At 51.8% G+C, this 18427-nt stretch overlaps 2 protein-coding genes across 4 annotated transcripts in view; one reads left to right on the top strand and one right to left on the bottom strand.

The window, feature by feature from the left end:
- The first annotated feature begins 74 nt into the window (after nucleotides 1-74).
- ACSBG2 (acyl-CoA synthetase bubblegum family member 2) lies at nucleotides 75-13626 on the top strand. 2 transcript variants are annotated; one of them, XM_015651949.2, is made up of 15 exons: nucleotides 75-192; nucleotides 468-597; nucleotides 2567-2652; nucleotides 3202-3446; nucleotides 4717-4805; nucleotides 5362-5482; nucleotides 5934-6014; nucleotides 6561-6710; nucleotides 7205-7381; nucleotides 7924-8105; nucleotides 8352-8585; nucleotides 9146-9363; nucleotides 10475-10614; nucleotides 11446-11692; nucleotides 12260-13626. In XM_015651949.2, the coding sequence occupies exons 1-15, from the start codon at nucleotides 90-92 to the stop codon at nucleotides 12370-12372; spliced, it is 2316 nt and encodes a 771-aa protein (XP_015507435.1). In that variant the 5' UTR covers nucleotides 75-89; the 3' UTR covers nucleotides 12373-13626. The 2 variants fall into 2 exon arrangements, with proteins under 2 accessions (XP_015507435.1, XP_015507436.1); XM_015651950.2 differs by having other exon boundaries at nucleotides 85-192; nucleotides 3205-3446.
- Nucleotides 13627-13975: 349 nt separating this feature from the next.
- Nucleotides 13976-18427, bottom strand: part of MLLT1 (MLLT1 super elongation complex subunit) — a 32286-nt gene continuing 27834 nt past the window's right edge. For both annotated transcript variants that reach the window (XM_015651890.2, XM_015651891.2), the window contains exon 12: nucleotides 13976-17932. In XM_015651890.2, coding sequence (XP_015507376.1) covers nucleotides 17804-17932 — 129 coding nt within the window. In that variant the 3' untranslated portion in view covers nucleotides 13976-17803. The remainder of the gene's footprint in view (nucleotides 17933-18427) is intronic.

Genomic DNA, 18427 nt, shown 5'->3' with positions numbered 1-18427 from the left:
GGCAGGCGTGGGGCCAGAGCCTCCTTAAGAGGCGGCGGTGTGGGGTGACGAGCCGCTTCCAATTGCAAGGCAGCAGCACATGACATAAGATGCTCCACATTTGCCTCCTGGGCGCTAGTTTAAAAATAAAGGATATTACACGTCGGGCTCGGAGCGGCTGCGGAGGGGAGGCTGCGGGACGGGAGATGCGCGGTGAGGCTGGAGGGATGCGGGGGCTGCCCAGCATTTGGGACATTTGGATTGAAATTGTTCGGCTCGTGGTGCTCTTGGGGAGCTGTGGGTGTCACGCCGGCTCTGCTGGGGGGTTTTGCACTGAGCGGAGCGTGCCTGCTGTCAGAATTTCCTGTATTTCGTGCAAATGCTGCAGGCTCGGGTTGTGCCTCTTTGGGGTTGCCTCGCTCACGTCAGTGGAGCTGCTTTGCTGTGACGTTTGGCTGTATTTTAATTTTTCAGACCTGTTTTCGCAGGGACAGTGCTGTGTGAGTCAGACGCGAGGATGGCACTTGCAGAACCTGTCTCCGTGGCTTATTGCAATTCAGCTCTTCAAGGGAGCTGTGAGGTGTCACGGGAAGATGTGCTGCTCAACTCTTCACCCAGGTTTGTCTAATTTAGGATTTTATTTACCCACCTGTATATATAGTTTGTATTCTACCGTGCTTGCTTTGATTATTAAAATGATTTTGGAAGAGCCCTGCCTCTGCAGGGAACAGCTCATGTGCAGTATCTATACTGATCTCAAATTCCTGCTGGTAAGAGGCTGCTTAGATTTACAGACTAAAGAGCAGATTAGGGTCTATATCTCACCACAGCATAATGGGATCTAGCTGACTAAAACTGCTTCACCTCAATTTTTTGGGGCTGCATTGAATTACATGTTGTAAGAGGGGAAAAAAATGACTTGATTGACTGCAAGGGAAATAGCTGGGGCTTTTCTGCTCATATTACTGGGTCATTTGCATGCTTTGATCATAAAAGCTGGTGGAGAAATGGTGCAGAACTATTGCAACTGAGGATTAATTTGTGCTGAAAAATGTTCTCAATAATGAGGAGGAAGCACGGAGATGGGAATATCTCATAATACCCTGGGGGGAAATAAAGAAATTATTTACTCAGCAGTGGTTGCTGGTTTGCAGATTAGTTCAGAGAAGCAGTTCTGCTTTAGGACAGGACATGGGATCAGCCATGTCAGATCTTCCCTGGGCCTTAAAACTCCTCATATGCCCAAAGCAGTCACAGTTGATTGTTCCCTAGAAATTCAGAATAAACGTAGATTAGAGGGAAGAGATTTTCCCCTTACCCTGAAATTCACACAGTGCCTGGATTGTCTTGTCTCTGGCCTGCTAGAAAGGAAATAAAAGGTGGGACTTGGTGGGAGCCCTGCCTGGCTGAGGCTGAGGAGTTTGTGTGGGCCCAGAACAGCTCTCCTGTGTGATGTGATGGGCAGGGTCAGGGCTCCTTTCTGCCCCAGAGCTGCCCCTGCAGTGTTGGGGTTATTGTGATGTCAGGGCCCTGCTGGATGAGCCTGGGGCTGGTGCTGCAGGTGTTGCTGTGGAGAAGGGAAAACACCGGCCTGGAGAAAACATCTGCGTGATGGGCTGAGGAAAAGGGCCCGGTAGGGCAAGGCAGGATGGAAAGTTTGGGTCTCTCCAGTGTAACCTTAAATCAGCTAAAACTCAGACCTGAATGCTCTGCAATGGTCCAGGCAGGGCATTGCCCAGGGCAGGGAACAAAGCAGCAGCTGCCTGCTTGGAGAGTGAGATTCCCAAATCTCACTGGGTCTGGCTTCCAGCTCCTGCTCTCAAGTGGGATATGAGACTTGATTATCCCTTACCCTCCTCATTAAGGCTGTGAGACAGTCCAGCTTGGAAAGGGATGGAGTAAGAGCAGTTTGGCAAGCAGGCAAGTGGTGCTTCACCAGCTCCTGCAGGGCTGAAAGTGAAAGGACACCTCAGCTGGGAGGAGTGTGGCTGAAGCACGCAGGGATGAGCCTGTTTCTGTTTCCTCCCAAGCTCTGGTGGGAGCACTGGCTTTAATAGGAATAGCTAAGATCAAGATTTCCTGTTAAATCAATTTCCTGCTCTTTTGCAGGAATCTGTGGGTTTCCCCATGGGGTGACTCCAGTGTCCCCAGGGCTGTCCCTGTTGTTGGACTCACATATTGCAGACAGGAGATGAGTTCCAGATCCGAGTGTCCCTTCCTGCCCCCCTTCTCCTCCTCCTCCCAGCTGCAGACTCTTTGTTTCAGGCACCTGGAGCAGCCTTTAGGAATTAAATGATGGCTGTTCTGGGAAGATGTTTATGCATTCTTCTGCAGCTTGTCTGCAATGAAAGCTGCAATTAGGACAACACTCATGTATTCAAAACCTCACAGGCAGAGCTTTCACACTCAGAGGGACCCGTTCCATTGCTGGGGCCATCCAGGGTAGTGAATTAATAAAGTCACCTCCAGAACATCAGGATTCACTTTGACATCCAAGGACTGAGTGACATTAAGGGATGGAGCAAACCTGCCTGTGGCAGGCAGCCCTCAGTGTTCTCATCCAGGGATAATTCCTTTTGCCTTGCAGAACTGCTGAGCCACACAACAACAACAGCGAGCCAGGGGAAGATCCCAAGATGGAGAAATATCAGGTGAACTCACTCGATCCCAAAGGTGAGTGGATGGAAGTTTGGGGACTGTGGGGTGCCTGAAATTATTATTGCAATGAGAGAAGGATTTGTCAAACCATGACAATGGAAGAAGCGGCTCAGGTTGCAGGATGGGTTGTGCAGAAGTGTCTGGAACTCAGGCTTTAAAGCACAGCTGTGCATCCAGGATTAAATAGGCAGTGTCAGTGCCTGGTGCTCATCTGTCAGGTACCAGTGTCCTGCTTTCAGTCCTCTTGAAAAGAAAAATAAACTAAAAATAGCAGAGTATGAGATGCAGGAAACTTTCACCTTACCAGTACAAGAGCCTTAGGGCAGCAGAGCAGGTTAGAGGGGACATAAGTGGGAAATGTTTAACAAAATTTGAAAGTGCTCTAGAAGTTTCTGGTGTAAAGTACTGGGGGTCACATGGCAAAATTGTCACAAAGAAAGGGTGAGAAAAGGGGGGGGAGGTATAACAGCCTTTCCTTTCATATGCTTGATACTTGTATTTCTATTGTTGTTATGGCAGCAGGAAATTTCTAAATCTAAGATGCTGAACACTTTTCTTTCACAGCAGCCTCCTCCCCTCCTGGCTCCAGTGTGTGGACGACGCGTTGTGATGGAGAGGTCAGGCTGAGGATGGAGGAGCAGGGCTTTGGCAGCGAGGCCCCAAAGACTGTGCACCAGCTGTTGCAGGAAAGTGTGAACAAATACAGTGACTTTTATGCCCTTGCATCCAAAAAAAATGGCCAGTGGATAAAGCTGACATATAAGATGTACTATGATGAGTGCTGGAAAGCAGCCAAAAGCTTCCTGAAGGTAAGAGTTTGTTGAATTCTCTTTGTACATATTCACAGAATCCTAAAACCAAAATGGTTGGGGTTGGGAGGAACCTTAAAGCCCATCCCATTCCACCCCTGCCATGGCAGGGACACCTTCCACCATCCCAGGCTGCTCCAAGCCCCGTCCAGCCTGGCCTTGGGCACTGCCAGGGATCCAGGGGCAGCCCCAGCTGCTCTGGGCACCCTGTGCCAGGGCCTGCCCACCCTCACAGGCAACAATTCTTTCCCAATATCTGATATAAACCTCTCTTATTTTAATTTAAAACTGTTCTCCCTTCTCCTACCACTGTGTAAAAAGTCAGCTTTAATGTTCACTCATTAAGTGCTGGAATGGCAGTGTTCAAATCTATCTTAAACCTGCAAATTCCCCGAGTACAGATGAATCTTACAGTGACAGGGAAGTACCCAAACATGCTCTGGACACCTTGGTATTTCATTTTTTTGACAGTTACTTCTACATTTAACCAAGAACAAAAGCAAGTAAGGAAACATTTAAAGTGAGGTGTTTGAGATGTATGGCAGACCCGGACACTGCCCCTCCAGAGGCATGGAAAGGTTCATCTTTCTAAGAGAAAAACTTAAAGGGATATTTACAAACCTGGCTTAAATGTCCCACATGGCCCAGCCTTTTGCTTGTGCTGCTGGGATTAGGAGAACTGGAGACAGAAACCAACAATACCTGTTTTTACTGTTGGGACCAAGTCTTATCTCTTCAAGTTAAAGCCAGCCTGGTTTTACTTCTGTGGTGGGATCTGGGACAAAACCAGAGTCTGGCTGAGGGAGTTAAAGACTGGGACTCCAAGAGCTGGAATTTCATGGCCAAGTGGGGCTGCCACTGGAGCTTGTTGCTCTGGCCATTATTGATATCTGACATTCCCAACTTGTACCAAACATCCCAGGAGGTGCTGTCTGACTTCACCTCTCAGCTCCTCATTCCCAGCCCAAGGGGAACTGGTAACTCCCTGGATTGCAGGTTTATATTCCTGTTAGTGAACTCCAGTGTGCCAGTCTTTCCAAGGGCAGACCTCAGCAAATCCCTATTTTCCTGCCTGCTTACACTTGGACAGTGATGTGAAACTTCCACTGCTTCCATCTTGGCTCCTGGGGAGTTTTCCAGTGGGAATTACCCCGTGTAAGAGCAGGAACTCTTCCCTCAATGCTGTGCTCACAGCAGAGATCTGCAAATGAACCCTGAGCTTTGTCCAGAGGAGAAGCCAGGCTGCTGTAATTCCATCTCTTGTTTACAGCTGGGCCTGGAGCGTTTCCATGGAGTGGGCATCCTGGGATTTAATTCTGCAGAGTGGTTCATTGCTGACATTGGAGCTATCCTTGCAGGGTAAGACTCTTGTTTCTTGCCATGCATTTTGCTTTGGCAGGCAGAGAGTGACTGCACTATTCATATGAGAAGCAGGTTTTGATTAAAACCCCAGTAGAACAAACCAAAAAAAACCCAAACCCAATTGCTTTTATTTGGGTTTAATGAAGGTGGATAGTAGCTGAACTATTTCATAATGAATTAATGAGACAAAAATGAATTCCCTTTTTCTTAGCCAGCTGCTTCTCTCAAAATAAGATGACCAGAGGTTAATCCAAAAGCATTCTTATGTACACAGTGATTAAAATATGGTGGGAAATGCCAGAGAATTCCAGGGCTGGATTGTGATATCTGCCTTCCACATGAGATATTTTGGTCCCTCGCACCACTCTTGACATTTCACACGCCCCAGAACAGAATCTTTCCTCTAGGAATTAAGCTCTTCCCTCTTTGTTGTCATTTTATGGAATATTCTTCCTAAAGTTTTTTCTCTGACATGGTCTGAATTTTGCCAGCAACTCTGCTTGTCCTCTAACTCTGTGGTTTTGTTTTCTGTTTTGTTTTTCCCCTTTCCCAGGGGATTTGCTGTTGGGATCTACACTACAAACTCTCCCGAGGCCTGTCATTATGTGGCAGAGAACTGCAGTGCCAACGTTATAGTGGTGGAAAACCATAAACAGCTGCAGAAAATCTTAGAAGTAATAATGTTTTTTAAATGGCTAGGGGTTAGAGCTGCCTGTTGCCAGATGTGGGAGGGTAAAATGCTGTGGGAGGGCATTACCTGAGGGGAGTGCTGGGTCTGAGAGCAGAGGTGAACTCCTTGGTGTGCTCCCTGCTCCAGCCAGGTGAGCTGGCAGTGCTCTGTGTCTCACAAGAGTTTAAGTGGTGCTTTCACTTCTTAAAAGCCTTGGGCTTAAAATAGAAGAAGCCAGAATGAACAACTGAGCATCCTCTAGGTTGTTTGGCAACATCCCAGCTCAAATTATGATTGTTTCTAGTGAGGCAAACCCATTCTTTCAGGAGCACAGATGGGATTCTCTTGGCTTAACATGAAGTGGCAAATGTGAGGAGTGTGTAAGTGGGGTTACAGAGGCCTGAAAGGGACAAGCAGCATTTGCTCCTTCTCACAAACCTCCCTTCCTGACACAGATTGAAGACAGACTACCTCATCTGAAGGGCATTGTCCAGTACGGGGAGGAGATCAAAGAGAAGAGACCAAATCTGTACTCGGTAAGTCCTGGGCTTCCTCACGCCTTCTGAGTCCTGGTTGTGTTCAGCTGCTGGCTGCAAGTACCTGTCACCTGCTGTGGGGCCTTAAACATCTGCTGGGGGACACACAGATGTGGGGGACATCCCTGTCCATGGCAGGGCCTTGGAATGAGATGGTCTTTAAGGTCCCTTCCAACCCAATCTGTGACTGTGATCCCCTGAGCTCGTGTTGGCTGTGGTGGGCAGGAGGTGTCTGCTGTTGTGCAACCTGGATAATCCATGTTGTAAGGGGACTGTGAGCCTCCTGACCTTTCCCCGACACCCTCAGGCCCCACAGTTGCTCCAGGGAGTTGCTCCAGAGCTGTAAAGCTGCTGGGGGTGGGTCTGTCTCCATTCTGCTCCTCCCTGTGTCAGCCAGAAAACACTGCGGTGACAGTGTGAATTCACAGCTTCTTCCAGAGCTCTGGACAGGGGGAACAGCTTCCTTCTCTTAATGTGTAACACAGAGTTTCATTTTTCCTGTGGGTGATTCCTTACAAAGGGACTGAGCTCTTCTGTTCTCTGCAGTGGAGGGAGTTCATGGAGCTGGGCAGGGACGTGCCGGACTCGCGGCTCCGTGAGATCATCGCGTCCCAGAAACCCAACCAGTGCTGCACCCTCATCTACACCTCGGGCACCACGGGGCAGCCCAAGGGCGTCATGCTCAGCCACGACAACGTGAGTGCCCAGTGCCACCCCAGCAGCTGTCACCCTGGGGGTGCTGAGGGGGAACATCCTGAGCTGGGAGGGACCCTCAGGGATGATCAGTGCAGCCCCTGGCCCTGCCCAGACCCCCCAACAAGCCCACCCTGAGCATCCCTGAGAGCGCTGTCCAAACGCTCCTGGAGCTCTGGCAGCCTTGGGGCCGGGCCCATTCCCTGGGGAGCCTGGGCAGTGCCAGCAGCCTCGGGGGGAAGAACCTTGCCCTGAGATCCATCCCAAGCCCTGGCACAGCTCCAGCCCTTCCTGGGCTCCTGTCCCTGTCCCAGAGCAGAGCTCAGCCCCTGCCCCTCCGCCTCCCCTCGGGAGGAGCTGCAGCCCCCGAGGAGCCTCCCCTCAGTCTCCTCTGCTCCAGCTGAACGAGCCAAGTGCTGCTGTTGAGATCCCAGGATGCTGTAGCTGTGTTGTGCCTGTGTGTTCTGTGCTGAAGCCCTGGTGGGTTCCTGTTGCAGCTGACGTGGACGGCGGCGGTGGCCGCGCGCTTCATCACGCTGAGCGATGCCCACGACAGGCAGGAGCACGTGGTCAGTTACCTGCCCCTCAGCCACATCGCTGCACAGATGTGTGATATTTGGGCAGCCATGTCCTTCGGAGTGCAAGTTTACTTTGCCCAACCAGATGCATTGAAGGTAAAAAAAAATGAGATAATAAACTTACACCCATCCACCTGCTTGAGCTGGGGTGGGTGCTTGAAACAAGGCTGTGTTATCTCGTGGTTCTGTCAGCTTTCCTAACTGGGTTTACTTTGCCCATTGACCAACTGCCCCTGTTGGTCTGACTGGGGCCTGACCTTCACCTTTTGACTCAGTCACAAACTGGGAGAAGCTGACCCAGCATTTCACAACTGGGAGCTGCTGAGTTCTTACCTGACACCTGGTGCCACATCAAGAACTGGTTGAGCAACAGCCTTGTGTTTGCTCTGCCTACATTGCACCATGGACCCAGCCTAAAGGATCCTTGTGTCAGCACTGGCACTGAAAGCACTGACCCTTGCTCCCTTCACAATTCCCACTGGAATGCCTCAGGGGTTCCCTTCTCTTGGTGGCGCTGCAGAAAACAAACAATTCCTCAAAACCGATGGCAAACTCCCAAGTTTTGGCTGTGACCAGTACTGACCTGAAGTCTGCAGCGAATCACTTCTAAAAACTGCATTAAATCCTGCTTCTCTCAGGGCAGCTTGGTGGAGACCCTGCGGGAAGTGAGGCCAACTGCTTTTTTGGGAGTTCCTCGTGTCTGGGAAAAAATGGAAGAGAAAATGAAATCTGTGGGCATGAAAGCCTCAGCGTTCCGAAGGAGAGTGGCATCGTGGGCCAAGGAGGTGGGGCTGCAGACCAACCTGAAGAGGATGAATGGGTAATTATGAGCTACATTTCAGGGATGCTGATGAGTTTTAGGAGAACTTTCCTGTCAGATCAGGGATTTTATTCCACCCAGGGGTTTTATTCCACCCAGGATTATATCCCATGTGAGGACCTGAGGGGGAGCAGCAAGGGCTGGAGGGGGGAAATAATCCATTATTTTATTGAATGAACTGAAATAGGATGGAGATAAAAGGAGGAAGGGGAAGGAGTTCCAGGTGTGCCCGTTTTCCTGGTGCAGGTACTCGGAGGTGCCGGTGAATTTCCGCCTGGCCAGGCAGTTGGTGTACAGGAAGGTGCGCAAGGCCATCGGGCTGGATCGCTGCACCAAGTGCTACACAGGGGCTGCTCCCATCACCAGAGAGACCCTGGAATTCTTTTTGAGCCTGAACATTCCCGTGCTGGAGCTCTATGGGATGAGTGAGAGCTCTGGGCCTCACACCATCTCCCTACCTCACGCCTTCAGGCTCGGCAGGTGAGCACCTCCCTGGGAGCAGAGCAGGGCTGGGCTCTGCCTCTGGCACTCCATCTCTCCTGGAGCAGCTCATCCCCTGAAAGGTCCCTGGGGAGCCACATCACAGGTGAAGAGATCTGCCAAGGGATATGGGAATTTACCTTGGCTGGGTTCTGTGGGAGCTGGGGAAGAAGTGAGGGGCTGGAGGGATGAAGGAAGGATTGGTAACTCCAACCTACCCTTCACTTTAATGGCAAATGACTGAAGGGTGCAGCGTGTCTTGAATGGCTCCTTCAGTCTGCACAGTGCAGGTTTGCTGCCAAGGACATAAATCATTCAAAGCTCAGGTGTTGAGAACAATGAGTGCAAAGCAGCAGGTGTGTGAGCACTGATCTCTGCAATAACAACTCGTTCTGCAGCTGCCCTTACACGAGCACATGCCTCTGAAGCTCTTTGCTGGAGCTGTTGTGCTAAAATCCTCTGGGGCTTTGTTCAAACCCATCAGCTTGAGAGGTGCTGCTGTGGCCTCTGCTTGAATCCAGTTTAAAATAAATGAATCCTTGGTGTGTGCTCTGTTTCAGCTGTGGGAAGGAGCTGGGGGGCTGCCACACCCTGATCCATAAACCAGACAGGGATGGTGTTGGGGAGATCTGCTTCTCAGGAAGGCATGTCTTCATGGGCTACCTGAACATGGAGGACAAAACCAAAGAGGCCATCGATGAGGATGGCTGGCTGCACTCAGGGGACCTGGGCAAGCATGACAAGGATGGATTCCTCTTCATCACAGGCAGAATTAAAGGTAACACATCCCCTGACGTTATCTTGATGTTGTGCACTATGGAATCAGTGAGTTGTTAAATGCTGGGAAAGACCTCATGGAGCCCAACTAACCCATGCCCCCAATCTTTTAAATCCCTCCAGGGATGGTGACTCCACCACTGCCCTGGACAGCCTGTCCCAATGCTGAACAGTGAAGAAATTTTTCCCAATATCCAACTTAAACCTCCTCTGGTACAGGAGGAGGCTCAGCTGGTTGTGTGGTTGTGACTTGCACAGAAAAATATTTAAATGCTCTTCCTGGAGTTTCCCTGTGAATGTGGCTGCAGGGTGTCCTCCCCTGTGATGGGAGGAGAGGGGCAGCCTCTGGAGCCAGGGTGTGTTTACAGAGTGAGGGAGAAACCCTCTGATTTCAGCACCAGTGCAGTTCATGCTTTGTGGGCTGCTTTTACCAGCAGTCCCCTCAATTTCAGGAGCTTTACTGGGTGACCTCCAAGGAAAACAGCAGCTTAACACTGTTGTGCAAGGGTCTTGCAACAATGTGGCTCTTGGGACAGCAGTTTGAGCAACCCCAGACAAAGCCAAATGTCACTCAGGCCTTCAGCTCTCAAAAAGAGAGAGGTGCTCATGAGAGGGCTGCTCTAAGGAACAGGAGATTGAGGAGAGGGGGTCCCCTCTGCTCTGCAGCACACAGGAATTCCTTTCACTTTAATTTCTGACCATTTGGGTGCCAACTTAGGTGCCTTAGAGGCCCAGGGGTGTGTGCCAGGGTGCCAAGGGGCTCACCCTGCATTGCCAGACTGCAAACACCCCTGGAGCAGCAAGGCAAGGCAGCTTTGGCTGGGCCAAAGAGGAGGAGCAGGAGCTCCTGCTCCTCTCTCCAGGGATCAGCACTGAGGCTGAAAAAGCCCTTTGAGGTCATTGAGTACAGCACCACCACTGAACCACGTCCCCAGGTGCCACATGCCCACATTTTTGAACACTTTTGGGGATGGTGACCCTGTGACTTTCCCAGTCCTGGTGTGCTGGCACACAATCACTGATCCAACAGATAGGAAGGAGCAGTTAAATTGTTTCAGATTGTGGGAAGGGGAGAAGCTCCAAGCATTAATCAGGATTTGATTGTTTTCCAGAGCTCATCATCACTGCAGGAGGTGAGAACGTTCCTCCTGTTCCAATCGAGGATGCAGTCAAGAATGCTGTTCCCATCATCAGCAATGCCATGTTGGTTGGAGACAAAGCCAAATTCCTTGCTATGCTCCTGACACTAAAGGTAATGGAAAACAGGATGGGGATCCACCACCTGTGCTGCTGAATCTGATAAATTGCTGGGAGGAAGAAAATTGTTACACATTTTTAGTATCTTGTGGAGATGAGCCCAGAGCACAATTGGCTGTAGCTGAGCTGCAGAGAGCAGCTGAAAGCACAGAGCTGTCACTTGCTCAGACCATCAGGCCCTGCTGTTGTTCAGGGCAGCTTTTTCTGTGCCACAGAGGGCAGGAAGAAACAAAAGGAAAAGACCCAAAAGTGAGGCTGGAAAAGGAAACCCTTCAGCTCTCCTCACCAGTTTCAGTCTCCCAGAGCAGTCTGTCAGGGATTTCTTTGTCAGACTCTGGCTTTAAACCCTGCCAGGTCCCACCTGTGGTGGCCTGTGCTGAGTGTCAGAGTGGGAATTGCTCCTTAGTGAGACCGAGGCCAGCAGCCTTGGCCTGGGACAGGAGACCTGAGCCAGGCCCTGGGGGTGGCCCTGCTGAGCTTTTCATGGCTGAGTGCTGTGTGTGACCTCCAAGACAGCGCAGGGACAGTAAACTGTGCTCCAGAAAAGGTCTGGAAAAAAGTGATCAACTTTGGGTAGCACAGGAGGGATTTGGTGGATGAGCTCTGTACCCTGCTGGCTCCTGAGCAGGCAGAGATCTGGGGGGGTTATCTGTGTTTTGTCCCAAGTTCCCATTGGCAGCCAGGGGTTGGTGAGAGCTGAGGGGCTGCTGGGCTTGGAGTGGGGTGGGGAAGGGACCCAGGAGCTGTCCCAGGGCAGTGTCCAGGGCTGGAGGCTCCTTGGTGCAGAGGGCCTCAGCAATGCTCAGTCACCTGCTGTGGCCTGCAGTGCGTTGTGGATGCAGAAACGGGCGAGCCCAGAGATGACCTCAGTCCAGAAGCTCTGGAATTCTGTCAGAAACTGGGCAGCAAGGCCACCAAGGTCTCAGAAATCATCAGCAGCAAAGACAAGGCCATCTACACCGCCATCCAGAAAGGGATCTCTGCTGTCAATGAGGGAGCTGTGTCCAATGCCCAGAAAGTCCAGAAATGGGTCCTGCTGGAGAAGGATTTCTCCCTCTTTGGTGGAGAGCTGGGTGAGTGGTGAGGGGGTGTCTGGGGTCTGCCTGTGCCCCTTCCCTGGCGATTGAACATCAACACAACCACAGCCCCCAGTGCACAGAGCTGCTCCCAGCCTTTCCTCACTCTGGCTTTTCCACGTGGCAGGTTGGGGTGGGATGAACTGGGGTGAATTCCCACTTCTGCCCAGCAGCACCGAGTGGAGCAGCTCTCACCCTTGTGCAGAGCTATGGAACATCCAGAGCTGGGAGGGACCCTCAGGGATGATCAGTGCAGCCCCTGGCCCTGCCCAGACCCCCCAACAAGCCCACCCTGAGCATCCCTGAGAGCGCTGTCCAAACGCTCCTGGAGCTCTGGCAGCCTTGGGGCCGGGCCCATTCCCTGGGGAGCCTGGGCAGTGCCAGCAGCCTCGGGGTGCTGCTTCAGCTCACAGGGGAAGAGAGGGAGATTCTATTAAACCCAAAGAGAAATTTAGAACCAGTCACTGTTCCATGTTCTGCCTCTCCCCTCCAGCCCAGTTTCACCCCAGGCCTGCTGGGTGCTCTCAGTGGTTGCCCCCATTAACCCTGTGCTGTTCCCCACAGGCCCCACCATGAAGCTGAAGAGGCCGGTGGTGGCTCAGAAATACCGGGACCAAATTGCTCAGTTTTACACGGACATGGAAACCCCCTCGGGGGAGCCCTCGAGCCGGACATAGAGCCCTGGACTGAAACCACTCCCGAGGCCACTCCCAGGAAGGATTCCCTGGACCCTGCTGAAATAAAGAGGCTCAGCCTTCAGGCAGCCCCTCGGCGTCGCTTTGCTGTCCGTGTGTCCTGCCCCTGCAGTGTGGTGAGCGTGGTCCTGCCCATGTTCTCCTGTGTCTTGTGGCCCCTGCTGAGAGATCTCAAATAGCTCAACTTTCTATTTTTTATTTCCATTTTTATAAGGGTGATACAATGTTTACCTTAAATCCATGTGCTATGTTATGTTACATTCTAACCAAAGTTTTCTTTTCCTGAGATGAATGTAAAACTGCAGCTGCAAATCAGGAGCTGCCCTTTTCCTGCTAAGGGAGAAAGGCAGATTTCATTTTCCAGCAGTCCTCACTCCCTGCTGCACGTTTCCCTGCATGCTGATGGCATCCATATCATTTTAAATCTCCTTCCCTACAAACTGTTCCTGTCTGAGATGACAAATGCTGAGTGACTGCACGCAGCAGTGGAGGTGGAACCTCACATGAACTGGGTTTGTCTGTGCAATATTTTGAGTTTGTTTTACCCTTTTGAGTTATAATGAAGCCATAAATTGTTGTTGAAGTTGTATCTGTGGCTGGTATTCTGGGAAGTGATTTACTCCAGGGATTATTTATAAGGCTGTGTACAATGTGTGAAATCTGTTTGTGTCTTACAATCCAGAAATGTTGTAGTGTCTGAAATGGGGAGCTCCAGAGAGGAGGGTGGGGGTGCTGAGGCTCTGTACCTGTGCTTGGGGAGATGGTGCTGGGAGCCCAGGCTGCCTCTCCTGAGGGTCTGTGAAGGTTCTTCATGGTGAATTCAGCCTGGAGAACACAGACTGCCCACAGCCACAGCTGGAGGGAAGCACCTGTACCCAATAGCTCCTCGTGCTCTCTGCTGCAGGGCTCATTCCAGGCTCCATCCCCAGCAGGTGAAGGATTGTCTGGGAATGGCTCATTTCAAACCAGAGATCCTTACCTGAGCCTGGGCAGAGCAGCCCAGCTCTGGCTCCCAGTAACCATTCTCCAGGGAAAGGAGGAGGTGGGAGCAGCTCAGGGCTGGGCTCAGGGTGGGTTAAACCCAAACCTGTCTCTGCTTTGGGCTGGTGAAATTCCACTGGTGGAAGGGTGGAAATCACTGCTGGAACTGCAGCACTGGGCCAGTGTGCGCTGAACTGGAGCTGCTGTGTCCAAGTGTTTGCAGAGGAATGTGAAATAAACTCCTCCACTTGTGTCTCTTGCCTCTCACTCCTTCCTGGGCTGGGGCAGGGCTGGGTTTGCAGCAGCTGAGCTGAGCCTGGGCCGTTCCCAGGGCTGGAGCTGCTCCCTGGGCAGCCACGGACACGGGAGAGATCCCACCCTGCCCTGGGCTGAGCAATGCCTGTGCCAAGGGCCTGGACCCCTCCCCTGAGCACACAAAGCTCTGGTGGATTAAGGAGCACTGGAACCACCCCCTGCTTAAAACAATTCCCTTTTCCTTGGCTCTTTCCCTGGCCCAGTGGTCTTACCTGTGCCCTGAGGGGAGGTTTTGGGAAAGCCACGGTGCCATCCCTGGAGAAACAACAGAACAACTCAAAAACACATCCAAGTTTTACTTTTCCATCTTACTTTATTTCACTTTTTCTAGAAAATTCCTCCATAGTTCCACAAATTTAACAAAAAGTTTAAAATTCAGGACAAACAATCCTGTAACGTATTACAAACATGAGTTTTTTTGTGGTTTTTTTTTTAAATCTTGCAGTTAGTCTTGGCTCAGCTGCATTTCTTCCAGCTGAGTGAAGAACTTTCTCCCAACACAACTTTTAAAATCCTCAGGTGCTGAGGTATTTAATACCTCGGCTCTAGGCAGAAATACAATTAAAAATTCTCTAGAAGTTGAAGTACTTACATTTTTCTTTAGGAGTGCAAACTCATCTTGTCAGTTTTTGATGGCTATTCCACGCCCCAGGAAAACAACACGATTTGGGTCCTTTGAGCACTAATTCCCAGCTGTCCCAGGTGCACCAGGGGTGTCACAGCATCACCAGAGCACCCGGGTGAGCAGGGAGGAGCCTCACGGGAGCAGAGCCGGCTCCAGCACATCCCCCATGGAAAACTGCGGAACCGGAGCCGCTCCGGGCTCTGCTCGTGGAGAGGCCCCTCCCGAAGGGACGTTTCAACCTCTCCCACCATCAAACACGGTCCAAGATCTGACAAATAAAAACTGCTTCTGGATTGTTGCATCAATTGCTCGGCTCGTTCTGATGCTCCCACCGCACCCCAGGATCCCACGGGTGGCAGAGTCATTGCACTTCCATGGATTCAGCCTGACCTCAGCCAGCCTCGCTCCCTCCCTGGCCCAAACGCCTCAGCCGGGCTTTGCCAGCCTTCCTTTCCTCTCTTTTTTTAAGCTTTTTTAATAGTTCATGTCAGTAATGAAAGCCTCAAGGCTTAACACATCGCAGAGCAGGACCCAGGAAAACGCTCCTGGCCCTCCCTGCCCTCTGCTCCGGCCGAGGATGGAGGAGCCGAGTCCCGATCCCACCTCCAACACCATTCCAAGTCAGCAACTCGGGAAGCCCTCGGGCACCTGCCTGTGCCAGCAGCACCACCAAGGACACGGAGAAGTAACAGAGTCCTGTCCATCTTCCTTGGAAAAACCATTATGGCTACAAGTCAATTTGGGATTCTTTTTTTTTTTTTTCTTCCTTTTTTTAACAACGCAAGCTACTACACATCCTCGAGGACCTGAAGCAATGCCCACAGCAGCACTGCCCCCTCCTTCCTAGAGTACAATAATCCATCCATGCTCTCAAGAGTGACACAAGAACAAACACTTTATCCACAAAAACCTGTACACGGCATGTTCAGAACAGCGTTCAGCCAGCCTAGAGGGAATCTACACAGGGAACTCCACGGGGACACAAGATGAGGCCCAAATGTGACCATTCTTTGTTTGCAGAGTCACCCCTCCTGTGCTCCCCGACGCTACCACATACCCCAAAAAACATCAACTCTGTAGAACAACTAAGTACTTGCAAAAACCTTTTAGTAACAAATCAGCATGTGCACACAATGGAGAGGAACTATTGCTGGGGAACAATTCTACCTTGGGTTTTCAGGGGGGATTATAAACAGTCTAAAAAAATCCATGTGTAAAATACTTCTTATAAAAACCAAACAAAAGCCCTATCACTGCTCAGCAGACTTCACCAACAAAGTCACTTCCAGGACAGGACGATGCCACGGGCTCAGTGCTTCCAGCCAGGCTCAGGAAGAGCCTCCCAGGCGTGTTCAGGGACTGGCTGGGAGCTGTGAGCACGGGGTGCTGGCAGGAGCAGGGCCAGGAGGGGCAGCTCAGGAGCTGGGACAGTGCTGGGACCGCAGCTGGGGGAGGACAGACCTGGGCAGAGAGGGCAGCAAAGCCTCGGGAGAGCTGGGCCTCAGCCCAGCCAGCCCTGGGGATGGGACAGTGTCACCAAGCCCAGCCCAGGGTGCCCAGAGCTGCCTCCCCCTGGCACAGCCCCACAGAGACAGAGGAGCTCGCAGTACCCGCCCAGGCTCCAGCGTGGGTGTCCTGCTGTCACCTCCTCCCCTGGGCCCTGCCCTCCACCTCCTCTGGCCTTTCCATCCAGCCCTGGCATCGTCCAGCAAGAAAGAAAACAGCTGAGATCACTGGCGTGACAGGGTTTGCTCCTGGCATGAGCTTGAACTTCCATATATATATATATATACACACACACATATATATATATATATATACACACACACACACACGACACATGAAAGGTGGTACAAGGACAAAATTAATGGGAATCGGGTCAACATGACCCAACTCAAACAAGCTTATCATCATATTGCCACTTCAGTTGATTAGTTGCAACATTTCCATGATAAAGAAAGGGGGAACCCAAAACAAGGGACAGCAAACCCGGAGCGGTGCAACCCTCCCTGAGCAGAGGGGCTCCCCAGCACCGCTGCTCCCACACTGCCTGTGCCCCACGGCCATTTGGGAAAAGCCTCCCACAGCCCTTGGAAAAACCAGCAATTCCTGGGACAATACTGAATTTAGGGACCAGGAGCGTAACACAGCTTTGAGGAAAGCACTGGGATTTCCCCATGCCCACCTGGACAACACTTGGAGGTCAATACTAGTTTAACTAGAAATCTGGGGAAGGGGCTGCATTAGTGTTTCTGTTTCCTGCCTTTTCCTGCACGGGCAGAGGGGCGGGAGAGGGAGGAGGGAACAAAGCCAACTCCGTGTTTTACATCAGCGTCTCCCAGGCGTGTCCAAAGATTTCAGTTCTCCCTTGTTTTGGTTTTCCCAAAGTACAGCCACTACTATAGGGGCCACTGTAAGGAGATTCCTCTTTGAGAACACAGAACAAAACCAATCACATGTTTTGGCAAAGTTATCAAACACTGACAAATGGAAAGACGACGGGTGAGCCCCTTCTGGAGCATGGGATGCCTGGAGGTTGCTGTCCAGCTTCCTTACACTACAAATTGTCCACAAGAGGCATTGAACAAACGAGTCAAATCTTATTAAGCGCCTTCCCCTGCCAGAGCCATAAAAAAACAACAGAAAAACACACCCTTAAGATCGTAAGACCCAACTAGGCCCTTCTTATACATACAGTACATACATATATATAATATATATATATAAAATATACAGCTTACAGTTTTGCAGTCCTATTACAGTTAAAGCAGACTGAAAGGAGTGGGACTTTGTTTAGGAGCTCAGATCAACAAATAAGACACCTCCAAACCCCAGCAGGAGACAGCAGGTTCCAGAGGCCTCCTCACCGAGCAGAGTGTCCCTGCAGGGAGCTGAGGGTCCTGTCCCCACCGGGAGCCAGGTCATGGAACCAGTGGGTGATCCCAGCTGGAATGCAGCTGGAATCTGACCCCTCTCCTCTGCAGCAGACCAGCAGGACCCCGGGGAGCCTCCCGTGTCCCCAGTGGCCCGGCCAGCTCTGTCAAAGCCGATGTCACCCACACGGCGCGGGGCAGAGTGGGAGGGCTCTGCTTCCAGAGCTCTCCACAGGCTGGTCCCGAGCTCCAGGGGAAGGGAACAGCATCCACGCTTCTTCAGAGCTCAGAGATGCCCGGAAAATGTGCTCTTGATACACAGTTGCTCGAAGGGAAACCGAAAAGGTCGCGCTGTGCAGCCTAAGTGCAGCACGCCCGCCCTGCTCCGGGCCTGGCCCACGCAGCCGGGGCGGGACAGGCTCAGCAAGGCGGGCGCTGGTTTGAAGCCTACAAGAAAAGTGCAGCTGGCTGAGCATTCCTAGAGCATGGCTGTTCTCTAAGGCAGTGCTTCTTCGGGTGAGGCAGGAGGATAAGAAGGCCTAGTTCCGTGGGGTGGTTTCCTGGTACCAATGGAGGGGATCTCTGGTTGAAGAGCAGAGCCAGCTTCCCAGGCCCAGCGTCATGTGGCCACGGCCTCCAGGTAGCTCTGCAGCTTGCGGACGGTCGTCTCATCCAGGGAGAAGAGGTCAAAGTCAAAGGTTGTGTTGGTGACGTTGAAATGCCCGGTTTCCTCAATGAGATTCACGATCTGGAGATGGGGATGGATGTAAGGTACAGCACAGAGGGCGGGGGGTACCCAGAGCCCATCCAGGCTTTCCCACACCTTGGAGGGGCTCACAAGAGGGGAATCCTCTCCCCAAAAAACCAAACCAGCTCCTCCTGTCTGCCTAACTCTGTCTGGACAGTGATGTGGGCATGTTTCCTTTTAACCATAAAACAGAATATCCTGAGCTGGATCCCTCAGGGATGATCAGTGCAGCCCCTGGCCCTGCCCAGACCCCCCAACAAGCCCACCCTGAGCATCCCTGAGAGCGCTGTCCAAACGCTCCTGGAGCTCTGGCAGCCTTGGGGCTGGGCCCATTCCCTGGGGAGCCTGGGCAGTGCCAGCAGCCTCGGGGGGAAGAACCTTGCCCTGAGATCCATCCCAAGCCCTGGCACAGCTCCAGCCATTCCTGGGCTCCTGTCCCTGTCCCAGAGCAGAGCTCAGCCCCTGCCCCTCCGCCTCCCCTCGGGAGGAGCTGTC

The sequence above is a fragment of the Parus major genome, chromosome 28 (genome assembly GCF_001522545.3).
Source record: "Parus major isolate Abel chromosome 28, Parus_major1.1, whole genome shotgun sequence".
NCBI lineage: Eukaryota > Metazoa > Chordata > Aves > Passeriformes > Paridae > Parus > Parus major.
Note: the sequence above shows the minus strand (reverse complement) of the source record. Positions and strands in the feature narration are given on the sequence as shown.

What these genes read in the sequence shown, in the direction of transcription:
- ACSBG2 (XM_015651949.2), top strand. Translation starts at nt 90, where the DNA reads ATGCTCCACATTTGCCTCCTGGGCGCTAGTTTAAAAATAAAGGATATT. An exon ending in AACCTGAAGAGGATGAATGG is followed by an intron (nt 8,106 to 8,351) that starts GTAATTATGAGC and finishes TTCCTGGTGCAG; the next exon opens with GTACTCGGAGGTGCCGGTGA. An exon ending in CTATGCTCCTGACACTAAAG is followed by an intron (nt 10,615 to 11,445) that starts GTAATGGAAAAC and finishes TGTGGCCTGCAG; the next exon opens with TGCGTTGTGGATGCAGAAAC.